Source organism: Salminus brasiliensis, chromosome 1 (genome assembly GCF_030463535.1).
Source record: "Salminus brasiliensis chromosome 1, fSalBra1.hap2, whole genome shotgun sequence".
NCBI lineage: Eukaryota > Metazoa > Chordata > Actinopteri > Characiformes > Bryconidae > Salminus > Salminus brasiliensis.
In genome coordinates this window covers 66,633,917-66,656,704 of record NC_132878.1, presented here as the reverse complement: position 1 = coordinate 66,656,704, position 22,788 = coordinate 66,633,917, and the positions used below count along the sequence as shown (strand labels likewise).

The following is a 22,788-nucleotide window of genomic DNA, read 5'->3' as shown; positions in this document are numbered from 1 at the left end:
CATATATCACTTCAGATTAGCTCAGAACAGTGAGTAGCAACACATGCGGCAGAACGTACTTTGACTTTGCTATGGGTTTAGGTTACTCTACATGTTATCTCTTTAACAGATTTGCAAAATATCTAGATAGTTGGGTACTTCTTATGCTACAGACTGCCTGTAAACTTATGGATAAATGGTAACCCTGAGACTGAACGCCAACACAGACTGATGGCTCAGTTAGTAGAAAACCCTCTAGTGTTGTTCAACCACTAAATTGCAAGCCCTCTGCACCATTCCTGCTATTTAATTAGCAGTGGGCACATTTCTACATAACAAGATTCAGCTAACTGCACCTCCACCACCAGCAATGAAATAAATCACATTTCTGATCTCTGCCACTGCCAGCAGGAATTCCTGGGATGCTCATTCCTGACCCCTGGTGTCAAAACATCCGCACAGCCACAGGGAGCTGGTGTGGAGAAGAACAAGCCATGACATTTTAATATCGACAGACAATCTAGAAAAGAAATTAGTTTATGTAATTATGTAATTAGTTTTGTTTTTTTTTGCAGACTTGTGATAATGGATAATGGATTGGATGATGGATAAAGGTGTAGCTCGTCCATTATTCTCCTTCATAACAACAAAAAACAAATCTATTAAATGTTATTTATTACAAAAACAAAACAATTGTACAAATGAGTGAGTCACAGTCCTGAGACTCTTTATTATTCCAACTCCTACTCATACAAACATTAAAGTTAAGGAAGAGAAAAAAAAAAGAAAAGAAAAAAAAAGCTTCATCCACATTGTGGGCAATTTTAAGTTTCAATACAAGGGTCAACAACAGTAAAATGCGAGACATACATGTACAGTGGGACTGCACTATATATTGCCTGCTAAGCAAATGAAACTAATTAATCACAAAAGTATTTCTGTGCTCTCTGGCCAAAATCATGTTTCCCTATGTGAAAGGAAGAGCATCAACAATTCCCAAAATATTGCAAGCAAAGTTGTCAAAACTGCGGTCACTCTTTGTTGCTCAGACAGAATCCGCTATCGTAGCTCGTCTGCTTAAGTGATACCTTAAGCAGACTGAGCAGGACGGCGCTTGTGGGAGACTTGCCAGTGAATCAACTACCAGCACAACAGCAGAGCCTCCACTATAACAAGAACCCATGAGCTGTATGAACGACAGCGTATGTATGTTATATATATATATATATAAATATAAATAATGATATAGGAGTTCACAGCTGCTCTCTCTGGACCTTGGTGATGGAAGTGTGGCCACTCTGTGGAGATCACAGGATGTTCATGTTCAGGCTGAGGTGTTGAAAATAATGTTACCAAATCACTAAATACAATAAGTCTGTTTTAATGGACTGTTTGTCTGATGACCGTTTTGTCCCATCATAAACAGTCATATAAACAAACATATGAACAACCCTCGTTTAAATGCCAGGTTATTGATATTTTAAGCCAAATGAAGTGAACAAATCAGTAACAGTAAACTGTAATTATGTATTTAAATGTGTAGAAGTTTGTGTCTGTAGAGGAAGTCTGAACAAGAGCACCCAAACTTTCGCATTCAGCTGTAGCCGCAACAGAATGCACGGCTTTAAACTGGAAAAATTAGGGGTTGAAGAACCCTGCTGGAATCCCATGTGCACTGAAACTCTCTCGGCTTTCGCTGCCCATACATTACTGACACACTGTGGTACTACTGGCTCTCTGCCACCCTCAGTCCAGCTGAAAGGTTAGCGGTCATAGTTTCTGCAAGAAGCGGAGCACCAGGTCTCGGAGGGCAGTCCTGAGAGGCTCGTTGTTGTCACACACGATGTGCGTGGCGTCCTCCTCCAGCTGGATGAGCGCGTCCTCAGCCTGCAGGTGCAGGATGTGTCCGTCCGCCGTCTCCTCCACCTTTACCTCTGTGATGCCGCTCTGAGCACAAAATAAACAAGGACCATAAATCAATCAGACAGGGTGTCGACAGCTCAGCATACAAACAGCAGCAATGGCTGAAGACGTCTCAGTAGTGGTCTGCTGCTCTACTTCTACAGCATGCAGAGCTCTGAAACGATTTAACCATCCACACTCCAGACACATGCTCCCCCAGTGCTTTTCCAAAATCAAGGGTATTAACAAGGAGTCGGTGCTGCAATAACGGCCTCTACTCTTCTGGAAAGGCTTTACACTAGATAAAGGAACACTGCTGTGAGGAGGATTTGACTGCATTCAGCCTCATGAGAGCATCTGCGAGGTCAGATACTGAAGTTGGATGATTAGTTCTAGCACCCCAAATCAATCCAAATGTACTGGTTGGAGCTCCATCACTCCAGAGAATGCAGGTCCACTGCTCCACAGCCCAGTGCACTGACTGCACTTAGGGGGAGCTGGGTTTACCAATTCAGAGGAGCTGGGGATACTTTTGTACATAATGTACAGCATGTACAAATTATTATTAAGTACTACCATGCAATATAAAGCCTGTTTGGGTCAGAGTCCGTTTTTGTTGTTGCGTCTTCTCACCACAGAAGTGCTGAGAGAAAAATTAAATATAGCCTCTCCAGGGACTGTAAGTTACAGTTCTTAGCAGCCTGGTTTATAGCCAAAAGTGTGGACAATGCACAGAAGAAATGTGTGCGTGTGTGTATATAGGGTTCATTCAGTGTATCTGCTCATGCATGCTTCTTATATGAAGGGAGGAGAGTTAAACTGTGACTCATTAGGTAATAATCATTAAATTTTAATGCAGTGAACCAACATAATGATGAAAAAACATTAACATGATACATCACTGACCCTGGATGCGGTCGATCAACTAACATGTTTTGATACCTGTTTATTTAGTTTACAACAGGAGATGTTAGACCAATTTTGCTAACACACACTGGATCAATCCCAATGTCAAACTCACCCAGAATCTTAGATTTGTTTAGGAAATAAATTATTAATAAGCTAGGAAAAAAAAAAAAAAAGATTTAGTAAAACTGGATGGATAGACCGGAATTAACCATTAGATACAATTGGAACAGTGACTCTGAACCACATTGATTTGTCTGCACCAAACAAACAAAGACTGAATTAAGCAGGTTGAGGGACGCTTCAGAAATGAGACTGACAACAATCTAGGTCCAGTGTTTGTTAGCAACATTAGCCTAGCTTCTCTCATTCTAAAGAAGCTGATCAACTGTGTATAAAAAATAACTGTCCAGGAAAGAAGGCTTTCTACTACATTTTGGAGGAGCATAGCTGTAAGGTCTGATCACCACGCCACCTCATTCCCAACTCCCCAACTCATCCCAAAAGTACTGGATGGAGCACAGTCATTCCACTGCTTTACAGCTCAGTGCTGGGGGGCCTTTATACCCCTCTAGCCCACTTCTGGCATTAGATACAGTGCTTATCTGCTCAAGAGAGTTCTATTGGCACCTTTTCTGTTGGCAATACTCCTCAACAGGGACTAGACATTAGAAATTGCATGTATGCATTTGCATATCTGTGTCAGCAATGGGTGCAAACTAAAGTAGCTGAACACATTTATTAGAAGTAGTGTCCACCATTATTTGGAGAATTAATGAGGTCAAAGTACAAAAGAAACATCATGAATAAAGTTGCCAGGCCACTCATATGCAAAACAGACCATATGTAATATGCAAATACTGCTGTCCATGGCTTTGTAGTTTGGCCTGTGTAATGGAGAACACTGATAGGAAACATATAGTGTGTTGATGCTGTGCTTCTATTATTGTTCTGTTTTTGTAAACATCTTCGTGCATAACGTATTGTGCGATGTGTGCAGCACATGAGTTAATATACCTTTAAATGTAAATAAAGGATTATTATTATTACTACCTCAATCACTGCAGTCAGGCATGTTACGATCAGTTGCGGGTACGGCTGGCATTAACTGGCACTTTTAGCACGGTTGTTGATGACCTCCGCCGTCCCAGAGGTCCTGAAATTACTTCTAATCTCCTCTATGGGACACTTACTGCTCACTGAAGGCATTAAGAGTTCATGTGGATGTGTGCGAAGAGTGCACGGATGCAGGCTAATGGGGGAATCTGTCCATTTCTAATGCTTTAAGAATCTCCTCTGCACACTGTTAGGAAACACGCTATGCATAAAAGGCTTAATGCCGGTTCCATTAACTTTAAGTGACTGAAACAAAAGCCATGGAAAGAAACACTGGTGTAAGAGGAGTCGAGAGCCACCTTCCGCAGTACGTGTGTGCGTGCACAAGAGCATTAAAGGGATCAAATCCTGTTTATTTATTTACTGATTTTTTACATTTTTTTCAAGTTGTGTATAGGAAGTTTATGTGGGTCATAATTTATTTTTATGCTACCACAATCCTTAGAATTAAACAGACCATTTCTGACACTGCACCTTTAAGACTGATGCATGTAACTGTTCTGACTGGCTGCCCTGTGCCTCATTTAAAACTCATTCACACTCAGAGCTCCTTATAGAACACTCTAGTATAGAACTTTAGTGTGAATGGGTGGGGCAAAACTGCTGTAGACTGAATAGGCAAATCAATCTTAAATTAGTCTTAAAAGGTATAGTAACAGAAACCTTAATTCTGAGGGACACAGAATTGTAAAAAACAGGTGTGTAAAAAGTAATTACGACCATTTTTGGTATATAAACTCAAACAAATCATCACAAAAATTTGCCGGAGTCTGCCCACAGCTTTTCCGGTTTGTAGTTAACAGCATTTAAGCTAGACCAGATGAGGCAGCAGTATGATGAATGTTAGGCTACTGCACTTCCTCCTCTTAGTGATTATCGTCCACTCAGGACATGCTGAGAGAGGCCATCTTTATTTTATGCGGTTACTTAATTTGATTTATCATCATCATTTAAAGAGTGCTGCAAATGAACATCTCTGGGCACTCAGGGTAAAGGCAGTACTGAAAACAAAGACAATACAAAAATGGTGTGGTTACAACAGCAGTGTTCGGGTGTGTGTGTGTGTGTGTGTGTGTATGAGAAAGAGAGTGGCAGTGGGATTTGAACGTTACGACTCTCCGCCCTCCTGCGCCTTAGTAGCTCTTTGAAGTGAAGCGGAGGAGGTGGGCTGCACACACATTCATTAAACACGAGAGAGAGAGACAGAGAGAGAGAGAGAGAGAGAGAGAGAGAGAGAGAGAGAGAGAGAGAGAGAGTTGGAGTTAGAGAGAGAGACAGAGAGAGAGTTGGAGTTAGAGTTAGAGAGAGAGACAGAGAGAGAGAGACAGAGAGAGACAGAGAGAGAGTTGGAGTTAGAGTTAGAGAGAGACAGAGAGAGAGAGACAGAGAGAGAGAGACAGAGAGAGAGAGTTGGAGTTAGAGAGTTAGAGTTAGAGAGTTAGAGTTAGAGAGAGAGCAGGAGGAGTAGGAGGAGGAAAGCTGTGGGAGAGCTTATTGTTAGTGATGTGCTGCATTAATGAGGGCTGTAATGCAGAGCTAAATATGGGCCTGATTCCAAACTGGTTACTGCGTCTGGCTGAGAAACAGCGGAGTCTGACACTTCCAGGTATTTCTGATTGATTTCGAATGCAAAACATATTCAGGGCAGGCTTCTTTTCCTGCCACAGACGTCTTCTAAAAAAAGCACAAACATTTGACTAGGAAAGTTCACAGTAACTTAAAGTGACGGTTTAGGAGAAAAATCTGATTTACACAATTTCCCCCACTTTTCCTTACATGTAGTTAACCAGCCAAGACATGCTTGGTGTCTGGAGTTTGCTTCTTCAGCTTTACTCTGGAGCTACGAGGCTAATGTTAACAATGCTAACAAGTAAAGGAAGTTTAAAAACCACCAGAGACAAAGACTGTGCAGCAAAAACACACAGCTATATAGCAAACATGCATGTCCTGAGTGGTGGGCAGCCATTGCTGTGGTGCCTGACAAGCAGGGAGACTTAATGGCCTTCCTCAAGGGCCGAAGAGCAGCAGCTTGGCAAACCTGGGTATCAAATCAATTCAATTTGTATAGCACTGGTGTTGCTACAAAGCAGCTTTGCAGAATCAGGAATCCATAAAAGCAAGAAATCAACAGCATACCTAAGACCCCCAGTGAGCAGCCAAATGCAACAGTGGCAAGAAAAAACTTTGTAGGAGCTGGAGGAAGAAACCAAGACTCACAAGGGGGACCCATCCTCCTTTAGTCAGAACTATTTATAAATTATTGATAAAAGTCATCGAACCATGAAGACTGTTGTACTGCTCAGGTGCGCAGCATAATCTGAATATGTCTATAATCATCACGGTGTAGTATAACTTAATATAGTCATAGTAGTAATGGTAAGAGGAATGAGAGTAATGATGGTTAATGGTGGTAATATCAGTAGTGGGAGACAGTAAAGAGTCCATGTAGATTTTAACAAGGTCATTAGACAGGTATTGAACCCACAACCTTGTCCTCAATAACCCGGTGCTCAAACCACCAAGCCACCATTACCCACTACAACCAATTAGCATGGGGATAAATGCATGTATAAACAATCACACACTCACCCAAACTGTGTGGCTTTGTTCAGTAATCTCTAAAGAAAAAAAAACAACTTGCATATGTAGTTTCTGACACTGAATGACTGATAGGGCATAAACGTCTATTACAGCCGCTATCTATATTAGCCACGTAGCTCCAGCGTGAAACGAAAGAAGCAAACTTCAGACACCAAACAAGTCTAGACTGATCGACTTCAGGTGGGGTAAGAGGAGAAGCTGCATACATTATTACTTTCAGAGTTGATTCTGTACGTGAGGTGGGTCAGGGCTGGAGCTGAACAAGGTTTCTTAGAACTCCAGGTAGAAGGCTGTTCACACTGACTGCATTATGACAGTCGAGCAGCAAGCCCAAAAATAAAGTCTTATTAACTGAAGGTGGAACAGAAAGTGCTCAGATTTCCTCCCTAAAGATTGAAAGATATATGGACAAACACTACAAACACAGAGCACTTCTCGAGGTGTGAGCTAATTAAGAGAACATGGGTTCCCCTCAAGCTGGGCACGGGGCAGTGCAGCAGGCACGCCGCCTCCGTTTAAAACCACCCGAGAAAACACGGCCGCTTCTGGATTCCAGTTTAATTAGTGTGTGATCAATACGCTAGCAGCCTGCCTGTGGAAGACTGCCAGGATTAGCTTCCTGACAGAGAGAAGGAGGGAGAGAGAGGGAGGGAGGGAGAGATGTTAAGAGAGTATTATTCTAGCTCTAGTCATCCTAATGGGACCGAGCTTAGAAACAGGTACCGCATTAGGATGGGTCTGTAATACACTCCCCCACAATGAGTCGCTGCGAGAAAATGATCACACAAAAGAAAAAGATAAAAGGGGGTTTTAAATCAATGCCTGACCGATGTATTGCTCAAGCAGCGGTTTATTGGTATTGGTGGAAAATATCACACACAACAACCTGATAATTACTTTTCAACAAAGCATCGCTAGTATTCAAAACAAGCATACATTAAAAAATGCTGCTTTGCTATAAAAATCTTTATTGTTTAGCGCTATGAGCTTCTGCTCACCATGATTCAATCTGCTTTTGGCACAATTCAGAACTGAAGGAGCTTCTTACACAGCAGTGGACTAAAATGACAACAGCAAGCTTTAGGGGTTTGTGTGTAAAATCATCTGAAATGTCATTATTGGCCAAAAACTGGGAGCCTACTTCATAGAATAATATTAAAATTGATTTTAACATTCCAAAATGAACGCAGTTGAATTGCCACCTTCAGATCAATACCACCTACAATATGAACAGACATACATGAAGCTCAAGGCAGGTCATTTTCAGCTTTTAACACCAAGCTCCCCAGACCAATCGAGCTTACACATTAGTGCCAGACTGATCCTGACCTACAGCGTCCTCCAGAGCCTTTAATTAAGCCTGCAGGACATGGATAAAATGTCTCATTGCAATTATACTGCTGCAGACTATGACATAGTGGTGAGTCTATAGGTCTGCATGGTTTAATCATACATTAATCAAAATCATGACCTTTGCCTGTGCAGTAAGGTGATCTGAAAGGCTGCAATTAAAGGATTTGATTTATGGTATGCCCTCTGTCTCATTATTGAGAACGTGAAAGTTTCAAACAGAACTCTGTATGAAGAAAGATTGGGTAGAGCTGTGTGTGTGTGTGTGTTCCTTTCTTTGTTCTACATGGCACTTCCCTGTTTCAACAAACCTGATTTATCTCAAAAAGGCCTGATTTTTTTTTTTTTTAAATATGTAAAAAGTGAGCATGTGCGATACAGAAAGCGACAGACAGAGCGAGCGCGGGGGACACGCAGAGTTCTGTGGCCATTAAATGTGCACAGTGTGTGACGACCTCACTAACACTGCTGTGAACAAAAACTGAACAGTGGAGAATGGAGGGGTTTGACAAACTGTGCAGCAACTGATTGGCATGAACTACACCTATTTAGTGGAGATATGAGCAACTGGTAAACTACACCTGTTTAGTGGAGCTATGAGGTAGGTGAAGCTCACAGTGTGACGCACAGAAAAAGTGTTACCTTGTGCAGTGAGGCCAGGAAAGCCTCCAGAGGGACAGCGCCACTTAGCAGAGGCTTCGGGTTCAGCAGGTCTGGAACCTCCTCCATCAGCCTTTTCCTCTTCTTACTGGGGGGAACTGGAGCAGGTTTGGGCACTGGCTACACAGACACACACACACACACACTTTAATTAAAGTTTCAGTTTTCAGTGTGTCTGTCAGAGGCATTTTGGCTGAAACATGATAAGATGATGACCACAACAAACCCTCAGTAATACTAGTATTATTATCCTTCATTTTGGACGGCCTTCTCAAAAAGCAGGACGGTCACTTAAAGAAACATTATGTAGGATTTGTCCTTAAAATAACCACTTCAAAATCATTGTGATGCTTTATTGTAATGATCTGTATTAGGGAGAACAGCATCTCTATCGTTGCTACTCTGGGGGGCTCAGCACACTGCTAACTGCACTATGTAACTCTGGTGAAGCAGGCAGGAAAACACTTGCAAGAACTGCTTAATGCGGCGAGTTATATTGGTATAAAATCCTATAATATTACTCTACCACCTCAGTCTGCATGATTCTTTCCCTTTCAGTTCTGTATTGTCCAGGTTGTCCAGAAATGCTGTTTAGAGCATGTCTTTTAGGGGTGGTTCATAGCACAAATGACATTTCCTAACTGTAGGGGGAGCCCAGGAGCAAGAAATACCAATTCTTAATGCATAATGCTACTTTAACTCATTCTGAAACTCGTGTTTAGGGGTTCTATTTAGTGTTGAAAAGGGTTCTTTGACTGAATAAAGTGAGTGCAATAGAGGTACCCATCGCTGTTCTATATATATATATATATATATATATATATATATATATATATATATATATATATATATATATATATATATTAGTTGGATAGTACAGAAAGAGAATTCTGTGGAAATGTTAATAAACCGACTACATTCTACTACATCTGCTGTTATACACCAACCTGGAGCACATGCTTGTTGTCCTTGGACTGTAAAACTGCTGATACAGTTGCCACAGAGACGCCAGGTTTAATCTCAGAGGGCACCAGACTTTTGGCAAGCTATAAAGAAGAGAAAGAAGGGGGGGGGCAGTTTAGATAGTGAACACATTTAAGAGCTTGCTCATCATGCTTTACTCTTATGCTGCTTTATTAAAGAAATCTGACCTTGTCAAAGCTTCTTACTAAAGCCAAATCGCCCTGGGTTTTATACCTTGCTCAATCTGAAAGGTGTGTTAGCTTAATTTCTCTCACATCCAATCTCAGTTGTGTCATGTGCTACTCTGGGACACAGTGCTACTGGATAAATCCCATTAGGGGTAAGAACCGGGCAGTAGGAGTTATGATGCATCATACAGATCCACACTGACAATAATTAGAAGTCAATCCTTAATTAAATAGCTGGAAAGCAAGCTCAGTCAGTAGGGGCTGTGTAGTGTCACACTGATTTAGACAGACATTTATTAATAGCTGATTAATGAACACTTGTGACACTTGTGTTCTTCCCCATGAGAGCTTTGCCTTAACAAAGTGCTACTGGAGGCAGTACTACATAAGCAGCATGTTCAAATATGTACACTTCCAATCAAATATGTGGACACACCTACTCCTTATTTACACATGGTGAAGAAGTATGAACAAAACTGTAAAATAACATACTGAATTATGATGAAAGCAAAACACCTTTCATATTTCTATTAAATCATATGTTATATCCTTCATTTTTTTTTAGATTATACATTTTTTTTTATATAGACACTATACATTTTTGGTGCTCCGTCAAAAGCTTTCTAAGTAGCCCCTGGGATGATTTTCCTGGAGGACTGAAATAGATACACATGCACTACTCTGAAGAACCATGTTTGTAATAGAGATGTGGAAGTCTAAAGAACCCTTAAATTGGAAAGGAACCTTTACATTACATAACATAACATCTTTTCACATTCACACAGATCTATTACATTTCTATACATCTATTACAGTAGGTCTTTAAATCTAGACATTGAATTCAGTTTCCAGTACTAGATTTTGCTCTCACTGGATGTTAACAGTTAATGTATTTGATTGACGACTACGTAAGCTCACAATAAATCCAAGAATGGAAACTGGATTTCCGGTCCAGGTTTAAAGACCTCTGTTCTAGGTCATCGCTCAAAGACCCATTTTAAAGAGTGGGACACCTTGAAAACCATTTGTTACATTTGGAATAGCTGTTTTGGGAGTTATTTCATACATCCATTTATCTATTTATAATAATTTTGACACTTAAATTCCATTGGCATTTAAGTATCTCTAACATCTGCAAATGTCTGACTAGTAGAAGAACGTCTTAAAAGAAATATTTAAAAACTAATCTATACAGTTTCCCCAACCATCCTTTAACCCAATTGTAGTCTATAAGCAAAGCCATGTTTGTTATCTAATTATTTTTTTTGCTTCTTTCCTTACGGTTCTTTCCTCAAACCGCGTACAGACTTGTTTTTGTGGTTTCAGACACTGTATGACACACTGCTATCTATAAAACAACAAACAAAAATCAGGATGCCCCCTCATATTGTCCTCCTTTACCTCAGGCAGCAGATGGATGCGTTCATATCTGCGTCGGAAGGGGAGGCCTAGTACTGAACAGCGGCGGTACGCCATGGGGGGCGGCTGCAGCTCCAGCATTAGATCAGAACGGTGGGACTGGGAAGGGGGAGGCTGTGTGTACTGCTCTGGGCAGACCACATGGAGAGGCTGAAACACACAGAAGCAGTTCTTTAAAAAGGATTCAGTGCATCATCAAATCTCAACTTTACCAACTCAACATGTGTCCAAAAGTATCCAGACTCCAAGTATCCAAAAGAATCCATGCCCAATGCCAAGCTTGGGTATGAAGAAGGGTATAGTCCTCAGCATTGTTCTGTGGAGCAGTGAAACAGGGAGTCCTCTGGAGTGATGCAGCTCCATCCAGTACCTCTAATAACTAATAATAATAATAATAATAATAATAACTATATACTATATCTCGGTTCTAACATTGGTTAGTGAAAGGATAGGATATACAGTGATGAGTAACATGAGATGACCTTGAGGTGCATTCCCCATGTTTAGTATTGGAAACACAGAGCATATGGAGAAGAGATTAGAGTGTGTGTACCTGCACCTCCTTCAGAAATTTGGACACCTGGTGGAAGTTTAGGCGTGTGTCGATGGGGCAGTACACGCATTTCATGGCCAAAGGCTGGTAGGGAGCCAGAGCGTCTAGGTAGGAGAAATCCGGCTCTGCAACAGAAAAATGACACAATGCTCATATAAACAACATCCATCTGTGCTGTTCAGTTTCTCAAGCTCAAACCCATGGCTTACATATCCTCTATAGGAGAATGTTAATTTATGGCCAATTAAATTCAGGTTTAAATAAATAACCATAATCAGTTTCTAAGATAAACCCATGGTGGTGGACAAAATAAAACAAACACTAAATGAAACATTTATACTCATTGGTTATTTTATTGGATACACTTAGCATAGTTGTGTTTTCTAGGTGCATAGGTACAGACTGTAGCCCATCTCTTGCTGCACAATTTGGCAGCACACTTCTCAACCCCTGTAGTGGACCACCACTGTCCAGATATTCTCAGCACAGAGGTCACAATGACATGGTAGTCTTGATTGCAGTCAGAGAGTCTTGTACGCATAACTCAGCCAAGTACCACCTACTTTGACAAGACAAGGCCATTAAGGTTAAAAAGATTAAGCCATCTTTGCACCATGTCTAAAGAATGTCACCCTATCAACCCAGGAGTGTACTGTATGGGGAGAATCCACAATGTGCGCAATTTGGGTAAATATGGTAAGTTTACATGCGCTCATGCAACCTTAAGCTGTAAACCATTGGGTTTGCATGGTACTGTGGAACTGTAGTGGATTTAGGTGCATTGCTATGGTAGCTGTAGTTTCGTCAGGGCAAACCACTGTGTATAATGACCTGTGACTTTTGTGTATTGTTACACACCTACTATCAACACTGCAAGAGATGTTGCTAATATGTGGTGTGGTGTGTGTGTGTGTGTGTTTGTATATATGTATATGCTGACCGGTGAAGATGATGGTGTTGAGGCTGGATTTGCCCCACAGCTCCATGAAGTGTACCACATCTCCAAAGCGCAGTGATGGGTGTCCTGTGAAAACCACACACGGCTGTCGAAACTCACTGCTGAACTCGCCGTGGATACTCGGATAGTGCTTCAGCTTATTGGTCTGGATCAGCTGCAAGTGTGGGAGCGAATTAGCAAAGAGAGACAAAAAAGAAAACATCTCACAATGTCAAAGCCAACACATGCCCTGTGCGCTTAGGAGTTACATCATCAGCCTGGTTTAAATGTACATGGGGTCCTTTCTTTTTTTCCCCCTGGGAGCAAGAAAGTAACTTTCTTTCAAGATAGACCATGTCTGCATTCTTCTCTCCCAGGCTAAATCACAGGCCATATTATCTACTGTTTTATGTTAATTCGGTGTTACCCTGTACGTTTTAGTCCCATCAGGTCAAAGGAAAAATAAATAAATAAATAAATTAAAAAAAAACATATATATTCACAATAATGTTAATAAAAATTTTGACTGCAACTGGCTGGATTTAACCTCCTAACACATGTCCCCTATTCAAACACCTTCGCAATTCACCCAACAATAAATGCCTGGTTAAAGAGCTTCAACATGAGGAGGTTCATTGATTAATTTATTCTACATAGGGCTACAGAACATGTTATAGTTGTTCAGCTGATAAAAATGGGAAATCTCTATATATGCCTAAAGAATATGAGGCAGCAAAAATCTTCGTAAGAGTTCTTATGTGTTTTAAGATCACTAAACCTAAACTAAACTAAGTGTCACTAAAGTGACACTCCAGTATCAGACGTAGCTGATTTTCTTAGTGTGAACAAATCCTCCACAATTCTTACACACAATTTCTATGGCTATGCTGAATTAAACATATGTAGAAAATAACTGTATTACTTGCAATATGTTAAATTAAGTAATTGTGTATTAGAATGTGGAAAATTGTGCTTATGTATAAAGTGTGATTCTGTATGCTTACATACAGATGATTCATTTGACCAGGGGTGCCTAAAGTTTACAAATTATTGCATAAATTATATTAAGAACTTTTCCTGAATAAGGAAAGGTCCTGAATAAGCTTGATAGGGGATCAGCTTATATTTAACTAATATTTATCTAAATACTTATTAAGCAAATTAACTTTAAAGGAAAAGTTACATCTTTTATAAAAAATCGAACCCTAAACATAAACCCAACCTTAAACCTAACCTGTAGAAAGTAACATTATTTTAGTGTTAATCATTGGCCATCAGCTAAAAAAAAAAAAAAAATCCTCCTCAGTAATTAAAAACACACTGTTCACACATGACAGTTATATTATAGTGCAATGATCTGATGGAGACTGCAGCCTTGAAAAGAGTAGAAGGAAAAAAAACAAAACAAAAACGTATCAAGCTTATTGATCTGACTGTGGTCAATAATAACTCACCTCAGCGTGTGGGAATGGAGGCTCAGGGAGATAAACTTTGGACTGCTTATTCTGACACAACCTTCACAGAACAGAGGAAGAGAGAAACTGAGCTGTGCAGAGTTCTCAGAAAAACAGTTGAAAAAAACACCACATTGACAAATGAATTATAATAATGAATATTAGACTATTAACTGTGTGTGTTATTACACTTAAGAGTGGTGGGACTGCATACTATATAAATGTTAAACATTACTGCTATACTGATACTATTTTTTTTTTGTGACTATGTTTTTGTGACCAGCGTGAGCATTCTTACCAACCTCTGACCAAAGAAAGATCGACACCAGTTTCCAGGGTGTCCACATAATCCAACAAACAGTTTAGTTAATGGTAGCTCAATAAGATGCATATAAACCAAAAGATAAAAATGTGGGTTTGTAAACATACTTAATCACTATCAGCAAATAATATATACATCAGCAGTCAAGCAGCTTATTTTATGTAACAATATTATCCACCCAGGAGTAAGTTATTGGAATTTGATGCTGACTTGGTATACAATTATTAATATGTTGTTTTTTGTTAGATACAGTCAACAAAAACATACTTGGCATACTTTTTTCATATTGTGCGGCCCTAGTTAATGGTCAGAATATAAATCAGAAATTAATTCAGATATTTTGAATTTACTGACAGCTACAGTCTGCAAATGGTTCAGCAGCCATGATCAAATGACATTAGGTGATGTTCTAAGTGTAAATTAATTCCTTTTACTGCCCAACTACTACTGTAAAAATAAAGGACTCGATTTTTATCAATATGTTAAATCCAGAAAATAAAAAGTTGTGCAGGAAAGAGCTGTTTGTGTCCTGTAGAGGATTTGTTTACTTAGAAACCAACTTGTCATTTGAACAGGGGTGTTGAAAATATACAACAACATGTGCTAGTCTGCATACCACTCTGCAAATATCTGAGAGAACTCGAGTGAGCTGTTGGCCACAGGGGAGATGAAGTAGAAGGGTGTGGTTCCCAGGTTAGCAGAGTCCATGAACTGGTAAAGACACTCCAGCAGGTCATAAATCACTCCTGATGAATAACACGGCACCAGCACGTTTCCCCCAGCCCGGATCGTCATCGCTAAGAGAAAACAAATTAATGTAAGTACGATCGGCAGAAAGAAGCATGAGAGAATATTATAAAAAGAGCTGGTTTGATGAAAAATGAAACGTTTTCCTGATGCAATGCTTGCAGTACATTGTCAGAAACAACATAAGTCAATTCTATTAAAAGAACCCTTTCCAATAAGAAGTGAGTGTGTGATGGCTTGAGCATGCAGTGTACTAAGCTGGTCTATAAAACTTACATTACTTTACTGGTGAGCTACATTAGCAGTGTAGCTCTAGTGCTAAATGAAAGCAGCAAACTTTAGACACCATTTAGTGAGAGAGGGGAAAACTGTAGGCTCAATGCTTGACCAAACCATGGCTTCAGAAACATGTTCCATCAACTGACCCAGGTTGCTGCAGAATTCTCCCAGCATGCCGTCTGGGTTGGCAGTGGGGATCTGGGTCAGGCCTGTCAGGATCAGGACATCACTGTTCTTCAGGGAACTCTGGTCCATGGGCTGCAGATCACAACACAGCAAACTTTAATGTAAGGAACACACAGCTGAACATGCTTGGAGTCAGATAAACCCCAATTTCAAGTGCTGTGTAATCACTAGCTGCATTCTGATCTCTGCAACAAGTACAGCAGGCATTAACAAAAAGACAGGTCAGACAAGACCCATACTTCCTCAGATTCAGTCAGCTTTCACAACATAACTAGAAGTATAAAGTATTAGATGACTGAAATTGCAGTTTAAATTTAAATGATAAACTTGAGGTTTATAATAATTCACAAAAATCAAATCAATTTTATTTGTATAGCTCTTTTAACAACCTGAAGTCACAAAGCAGCTTTACAGAAATAAGGAAATAAGACACAAGAGCAACAAAACAAATAAATCATGTGACCCCAAGTGAGCGAGCCAAAAGCTATAGTGGGAAGGAGAAACTCCCTCAAAAGCTGGATGAAGAAATCCTCCTCTGGTCAGAACCACTTAGAAATTACTGATAAATACCATAAGCCACATTAACTAATTAAATCAATCAATCAAACTGTTTGGGTGAAACACAGCAACAGTGTGGCTAGAGACTGATTTTGGGAAGGCTGTAACTTGGTAATTTGGTATATCTGGTGTATAAACACAGTAAACATGTTTCTATAATTCGGGCATGAAACTCTGAATATCTGAATAACTGAATATCTGTCTGCCTCTGTGTGTGACAGAGTAAAGGGAACTATACTACTAGCTATCTGGTAACAAGTACAGCAGAACACACTGTTGTTGAGGCTAATGGGGTATTTGCACGCCATTCGTCCCCTTATTGAGCTTTATACACGCAAACACGATGTCGAGGGTGTGCAGAATGCATGCAACATATGAGCAAGGCATTGTGATTTCTATCATTTTTAGGGTATGTGTTGGACCTAACAGGAGTAACTTACCAGATCAAAAATGATACCACTATGTAATTTACTATGTTTTATGTTGCTGGTTATTGGGTATCAGTACATATGATGTGCTATAAAGAGAAAAAAAAACAAACCACCAGTTTTTGACAGTGTCGTAAACCAGCAGGCTGTGTTTGCTGACCTGAGGGTGTGTGGTCAGCAGCGATGATCCAGACACATAAGACACTTTTTCGTAGTGTGACTGGATAATCCAGTTGGAACTGCCCAGTGAATAGCCAGAGCTGAGAGGAGTGACCTGCACTGCGCCAAACAGCTCCTACAATAGGGAGAGGGAGAGCAAGAAAGAGAAAGAGATGCATTCCATCTGTTGCAGTTTATCAGCCTCCTCCACCCCATTTATCATAGTCAGTTTCTGACCACAGCACCACTGTTGTCCAGATATTATTTGGGTGGTGGTCCACTCAGCATAGCAATGACACTGACCTCATAGTCTTCATGGAAGTTTGTGTGCCACGCTGGAAGTGAGTGTAGCAAAGTGGTTTCTCAGGGGTTTTTACACACGTCATTGTCACTCCTAGTTTGAGAGTGGGTCCACCACCCAAAATATCCATGACTACCACAAACCTAGCATCAAACAGGGGTGTAACGGTATGTGTTTGGGTTACAGTTCAGTGTGCGCAATCCCACGGTATGGATATCTTATGGCTATGTGCAAAGATGATCAACGTAATGCAGAACCATAATTCACATGCGAGTTCCACATGGAAACAGGTTCCCTGCACTTTCAGAGAGCTAGTGTTAAGAAAGGTTCTGAGCAGACAGTCAGCCAGTGAGTGTTGCACAACCAACACATGGGATATCTTGCGTGCTGTATCACTCAGATCAGATATATGATCCCCTCTGCAGTGACTGGTTATTATACAGGGACACACCAGTGAAACCAGTCCTAAAAGTAAGAGTGATCAGACACAGATAAACACGTCCAACAGCTTCATAGTATAAGGATCATTTTTAACGTTAGAGAGAGTGTTTTATGTGATGCTTGCTCCACCACTTCACAGTGAGCTTTAATTTGTGCTTATCCGGCAACCCAATCCCACAGCTGACAACACAGACCAGAACACTTTTAGTAAAGTAAAGTAAACATGTCTACATATAATATTATGGATGTCTCAATCTAATCCAGACAGATTTTAAGGGATTGGGAATTGGCTATTTTAATCCCAGTTCAGTTCCTATTTCTTTGTTTTAACCATAGTGTTCAGAGCGCCATCTTGTGTCCTCAATGCACAATTAACAGACATTCTAGCCTAGCCAGCAGCAGTGCTAAATAACAGTTATTTCACATCAGTAATTAACAAACAACAACAGACCAGAGTGTAAACCAACACACACACACACACACACACACACACACACACAGACAGAGACACACACAGACAGAGACACACACAGACAGAGACACACGTGATTTGACTGCAGTGTTTTTGGGATTTAAATGATCAGGGAGGTGTGTCAGACTGGATTATAGATATTAAGATATTAAACACACTACAACAGTCATTTTAATAAAAATCTCTACTAAACTAAATAAATCAGTCCAGAATGTCTGATTATATAAACTGTTACTAAAAATAAAATGATTTTACTTCAGAATTAATCAGCAGCTCATCTTATTTAAACTGTGTGACTGTGTTATTTATACAAACAGAAATCGGATTGGTATCGTCTGATACTGTACATTAATAGACTTGGATCTGATCTGGTGGCAAAATAACCTAAGCATGACATCCTCAGTTCATACTGAAGCTCATCAATGAGCTAAACCAATCACATATAAATACAGAACAAATAAGGCTTTTTATTTTATTGTTTATAAAAGAACAATATACTGAGAAAAAGTGGTCGTCATGAAAAAGTTTGGGAACCCCTGCTTTAAACTATACGCCTTTGGCAACATGCCTTGCTCATGTTAGCTGAAGCTGATTAGTGTATGTACACCAGGAAGATGAAGCCACAAGAGAGGGTTTTTTTAAACAGTGGGTGTTGAGTTTCAGCAGTTACAGAGGAGTGATCTACAGAAATGGAGACATACCACTTTCTGAGAGTAGCCCACCAGCTGCACTTTACTGAGAGCAGAGTTCACCTCCTGCATGCTGTAGCACCTCTTCCACGACCAGACGTCCACTGCGTCCTTTAACGGGCCAGGCAGCATCCTGAATACACATTACTTTTAAAACACTAGAACAAAAACGTTTTACAACACACAACTCTCCCTGTCTTACTACTACAACACAAGTCTGACTGTTTCCTTACCTTTGTATTTCCTTGTTCTTCCAACAGGTGGCAGACTGAGCCTTTGGAACTCTCTCCATGAAAGTGACCAGCTCCTCCATCAACAGTCTGGGGAAACAAACAAAACATTAACAACAACATGATCTGAAACCTCTGGTGCTCAGCATCTATTCAATGATCAATCAATTTCCAGAAGCCGTCGCTCTTATTTCACCCACATGACTATTCATCCTTTCCATATTCTCCAATTAATACCGGCCCGCTATTTGCATCCCTCTCCAACAATGTCAAAAAACTAAACAAAACCAAGACCAAAACCAATATAACTGGGAATCAAGGTACCTGCCAATCTGAAAGGTGGGTTCAGTAGCGTAGACTGTTCCAGAGAAGCCTGTGTGTTCAGTGATGTAGGGTAGAGCCATCATGCAGTGGTAGTTAGAGATCAGTATAACATCAACAGTGGACAGGTCAAGCAGCTCTCGCTGTGAAAACAAACACATATCCAGGAGGATCACACAAATTCACATCCATAAGACTTCTCTTAATTACAGAAAAAAACCTTGATTGTGTACGATTAACTTTATTGTGTTACTCACATTTGGGCAAGTGTCACTGCCCAACAGAACAGTGCACCACTCCTACAGAGTCTACTAAATCTAACTGAAATTTTTCATTTGCCTTTTTCTTATGAGCAGTTCCTCCACATCTCAAACTGACCTCCACCGTTCCTGTTAGCTGACATTGTTTAAATTACATTACAAACTGAGGAAACAGCTACCTGAAGACTTTTCTGCATGTTCTTTGAGCCTTCTTAAAGCCATTGTGGGCATACATTTTCCTACTACAGTTGTACAAAATGTTTTAAAGAATGCTTTATCTTTAACTGTATACCTTCTGAAGACCAGGTCTACTTGCCTTAAAATGTATGAACCTTAACCTGGGCGACCAAACATCTGCATGCCACGATTTTACTCTCTTATCTCTTATTAGGGCAATCATTCAACCAAAATACAAACAAACTATGTTCTTGTTTAAAAGATTCATCTAGCATCATTATATTATACTTATAATCTGCATATTTTATATTGTATTTTACATATTACTAATCCTAACCTACACTGGAAAAGGGTCTTGAGCTAAACCAACTGCTTTTATTCAACTTGAATTGCAAACAGTAATATTCCAGGATTCAAACACGCACCTCAGGTAGACAAAACTCTGGCTGTGAGTCCACAAAAACACGACCAGCGCATTCCTTTAGCTCCTTTAACAAAAGAACAAAGAGAGCACATTCAGCTTAATCAAGATATTAAATGGCATTAAGTCAGCATTCGTTTATTATTCCGGCCTTAATTTAATAACAGTCAAACGTGCACTCACTTTTTCAAGGTTCACCGTACCGTCCTTAGAGACCCAGCCAGGGAGTTTGGACAGTCTTGGACTAGAAGACGCCAAAAGGTTGTTACAAAAAGTACAAAGTGTTCAAGACTAATAATAATAAATAAATGAGAATAAGAATAAAAAGAAATAAATGAGTTTTGGGAAACTTGGAAAGAACACATAAATGACTTTGTCATGCACTGTAACAAAAGGTCCCATTCACCACAACACCAGATAAAATTAAATCTGTAAATCTGAACAGCACTGACACACCTGTGTACCAACGGCAGAGGGAGAAAATACAGAGAAGACGAGGTGTCCAGTCCACAGTCCAGCATGATCGTGGTGGATTTAAACTTGAGGACATTGCAAGGCAGCGTCGGATGCCCAGACAAACAATACTGGAAAAGAAAGAGCTCTAATTTAGGCTTACATAAAGAATTCATTTCACGCCAAAACTGAAAGACTGGTCAGCTGCAGTGAGCACCAAAATGTCTAATGAGGGACAAATCAAAAACCAACACTATGGTTTTGGAGACCAGTCAGAGTGTCCATGCTAACCCCTGTCCACCATCAATGGGCAAACAAGAGTCTGGACAGGACCGGACCATAGTGAGCTGTTTTGGAGACCGTTTTTTAGGCCTTATAAGTTCTTAATGTTTTGGCTCATGGGTGCATTCATCTCCAAATACTGTACATTATGAATGTGTCCCAACACAGAACCTGAGTCTTAAAGGCACAGTAACAAGCAGCCTCTAATGCTGCATTAACATTGTGATAGTTAGTGTCCATCTGCAAACTATGTTGCTTGTTATTCAATGGAGCAGCAAAATAAAATTCCTCTACTGCCAGCAACAGTCACTGGGACATCACAGAAATAGATTTTTTGTAAATGAACCGTGTAAATGAATTGCTTGCAGATTAGCAGATTTCTTTCTGAGATATATATTGTGATATTTAAAAACACTGGAAATTTTCTGTAGATTTATGTCAGAAGTCCAATGTCAGTATATTAATAATGCACTCTGTGTATCCAAGACTGGAGAAAAATGATTCATATTGGGATGTAAGATGCATCCACAATATTTGGGGCAGTGGAGGCTCACTGGTTAGAGCTGGGTTTCTGAGCACAGGCTTGTGGGTTTGATACCCGGGTTCATTAGGTTGTCACTGTTGGGCATGAAAGCGTGGCTGAGCTCTGACCCCAGCTTAAAATCTTCTAAACTGGGATTTACAAAGTGAAGCCTCTCATCGTAGTATACATAACAATACAGGCCTCAACCTCTAGATGTCAGAGCACAGATGTGTGGGTCTGACTGAAGTCGGGTACTGATGTTCAGCCTAAATTTAGCCTCCATCATTCCAGAGAACACAGTTCCACTGACTCCACAGCCCAATGCTGGGGGGCTTTTTACCCCTCTAGTCCAAGCTTGGCTTTGGGAACACTGACCGTTAGCTCATGTGCAGTTCCTCCAGAGCGTCCCGAACTATTGGCAGTGCTCCTTTACGCTGATCATACAAGCTGTGTGTGTGAAGCTAAACAGGGGTGCACTATGAGGTACTGAATTAGAAGATGTGTCTGGGTATGTTTTTTTGGAAACACAGTATATAGATAGCTAAGTACATCAGAACTAATAACATTAGGATTTGATTTATTCTAGGACTGACTGGTCACATCACGGGATTAAATTAACAACAAGACAGAACTCAGAAGAGTTTTAGCAAGCAGGTGCTCCTGATGTTTTCTGCCCCATGGACGCTTATGGGAGAGCAACACACCGCCACTTAAAGAACTTCAAAAATACTAAAATACACCATGTTTCTAAACACTTTTTATAAGAAACCATTTCTTCTGTTCGTTTCATAAGCGAAACAAACTCCTCTCTATTAACACTGCCTCTTACTCTGCCATTGGCTTCTCCACCGGATTTTCCGTTCCACCTTAAACGTGCCGCTGGTTGAGCGTGTGTTCCAGCGGGCGCCAGCGTGCAACGGCTGCACATTTAAGGTGGACCGGGCAAGTCTACCAATCAACGTTCAACTTCAGTCGCGTGTACTCTTATTGTGGAGTAGCATTCTTAGCCAACTGGCTACACTTATTCAACCAGCCTTTAGCCTTATAGTGCAGCCAGGGCGAGGCCTGCAAATACAACAGCTATAAACGACTCACCAGTTTCATTTTCTGACGCTAGGATGACTGATCAGGCGTTGTTTAGGTTGGACTAGGTTGGAGGTTTCTTCGACTGCAGTCTGTCGCCGTGGGCAGATTCAGGCTAAGCAACCCACACCGCCTCACAGCGCCCAGGAGGAAAATGACCAAAACACTGCCATCGCGCCAGAGAGCCTCCCTCTCAGGACCCACTGCTCTATGTCCCCAGTTAATGGTTAACAGGCGTACAGAGTTATAGGCCACGGTATGGGACTACTGAGTGTGGCCAGAATAACAGAAAATCTTATTTTTATTTTTAATAAAAGTAAAAAAAAATAAAATAGTAAAAAAAAAAAAAATCTGGTACGTCTAATAAGTCATCTAATAAGTATATAAAGTATATAAAGTATATAAAATATCATCATGCTAGAACAATC

The 22,788-nt window shown here is 40.4% G+C and overlaps 1 protein-coding gene across 1 annotated transcript; it reads right to left on the bottom strand.

Annotated features, from left to right (window-relative positions):
- Positions 1 to 655: 655 nt before the first annotated feature.
- Positions 656 to 22,461, bottom strand: ints9 (integrator complex subunit 9). Its single transcript, XM_072687151.1, has 17 exons — positions 22,373 to 22,461; positions 20,476 to 20,603; positions 20,203 to 20,263; positions 20,024 to 20,086; positions 19,165 to 19,304; positions 18,844 to 18,930; positions 18,623 to 18,743; positions 16,709 to 16,843; positions 15,523 to 15,634; positions 14,967 to 15,147; positions 14,029 to 14,089; positions 12,578 to 12,749; positions 11,638 to 11,762; positions 11,067 to 11,234; positions 9,462 to 9,560; positions 8,497 to 8,634; positions 656 to 1,926 (listed from the first exon to the last, which is right to left on the bottom strand). Exons 1-17 carry the CDS (start codon positions 22,379 to 22,381, stop codon positions 1,750 to 1,752), a joined length of 1,977 nt encoding a protein of 658 aa, XP_072543252.1. The 5' UTR covers positions 22,382 to 22,461; the 3' UTR covers positions 656 to 1,749.
- Positions 22,462 to 22,788: the final 327 nt, after the last annotated feature.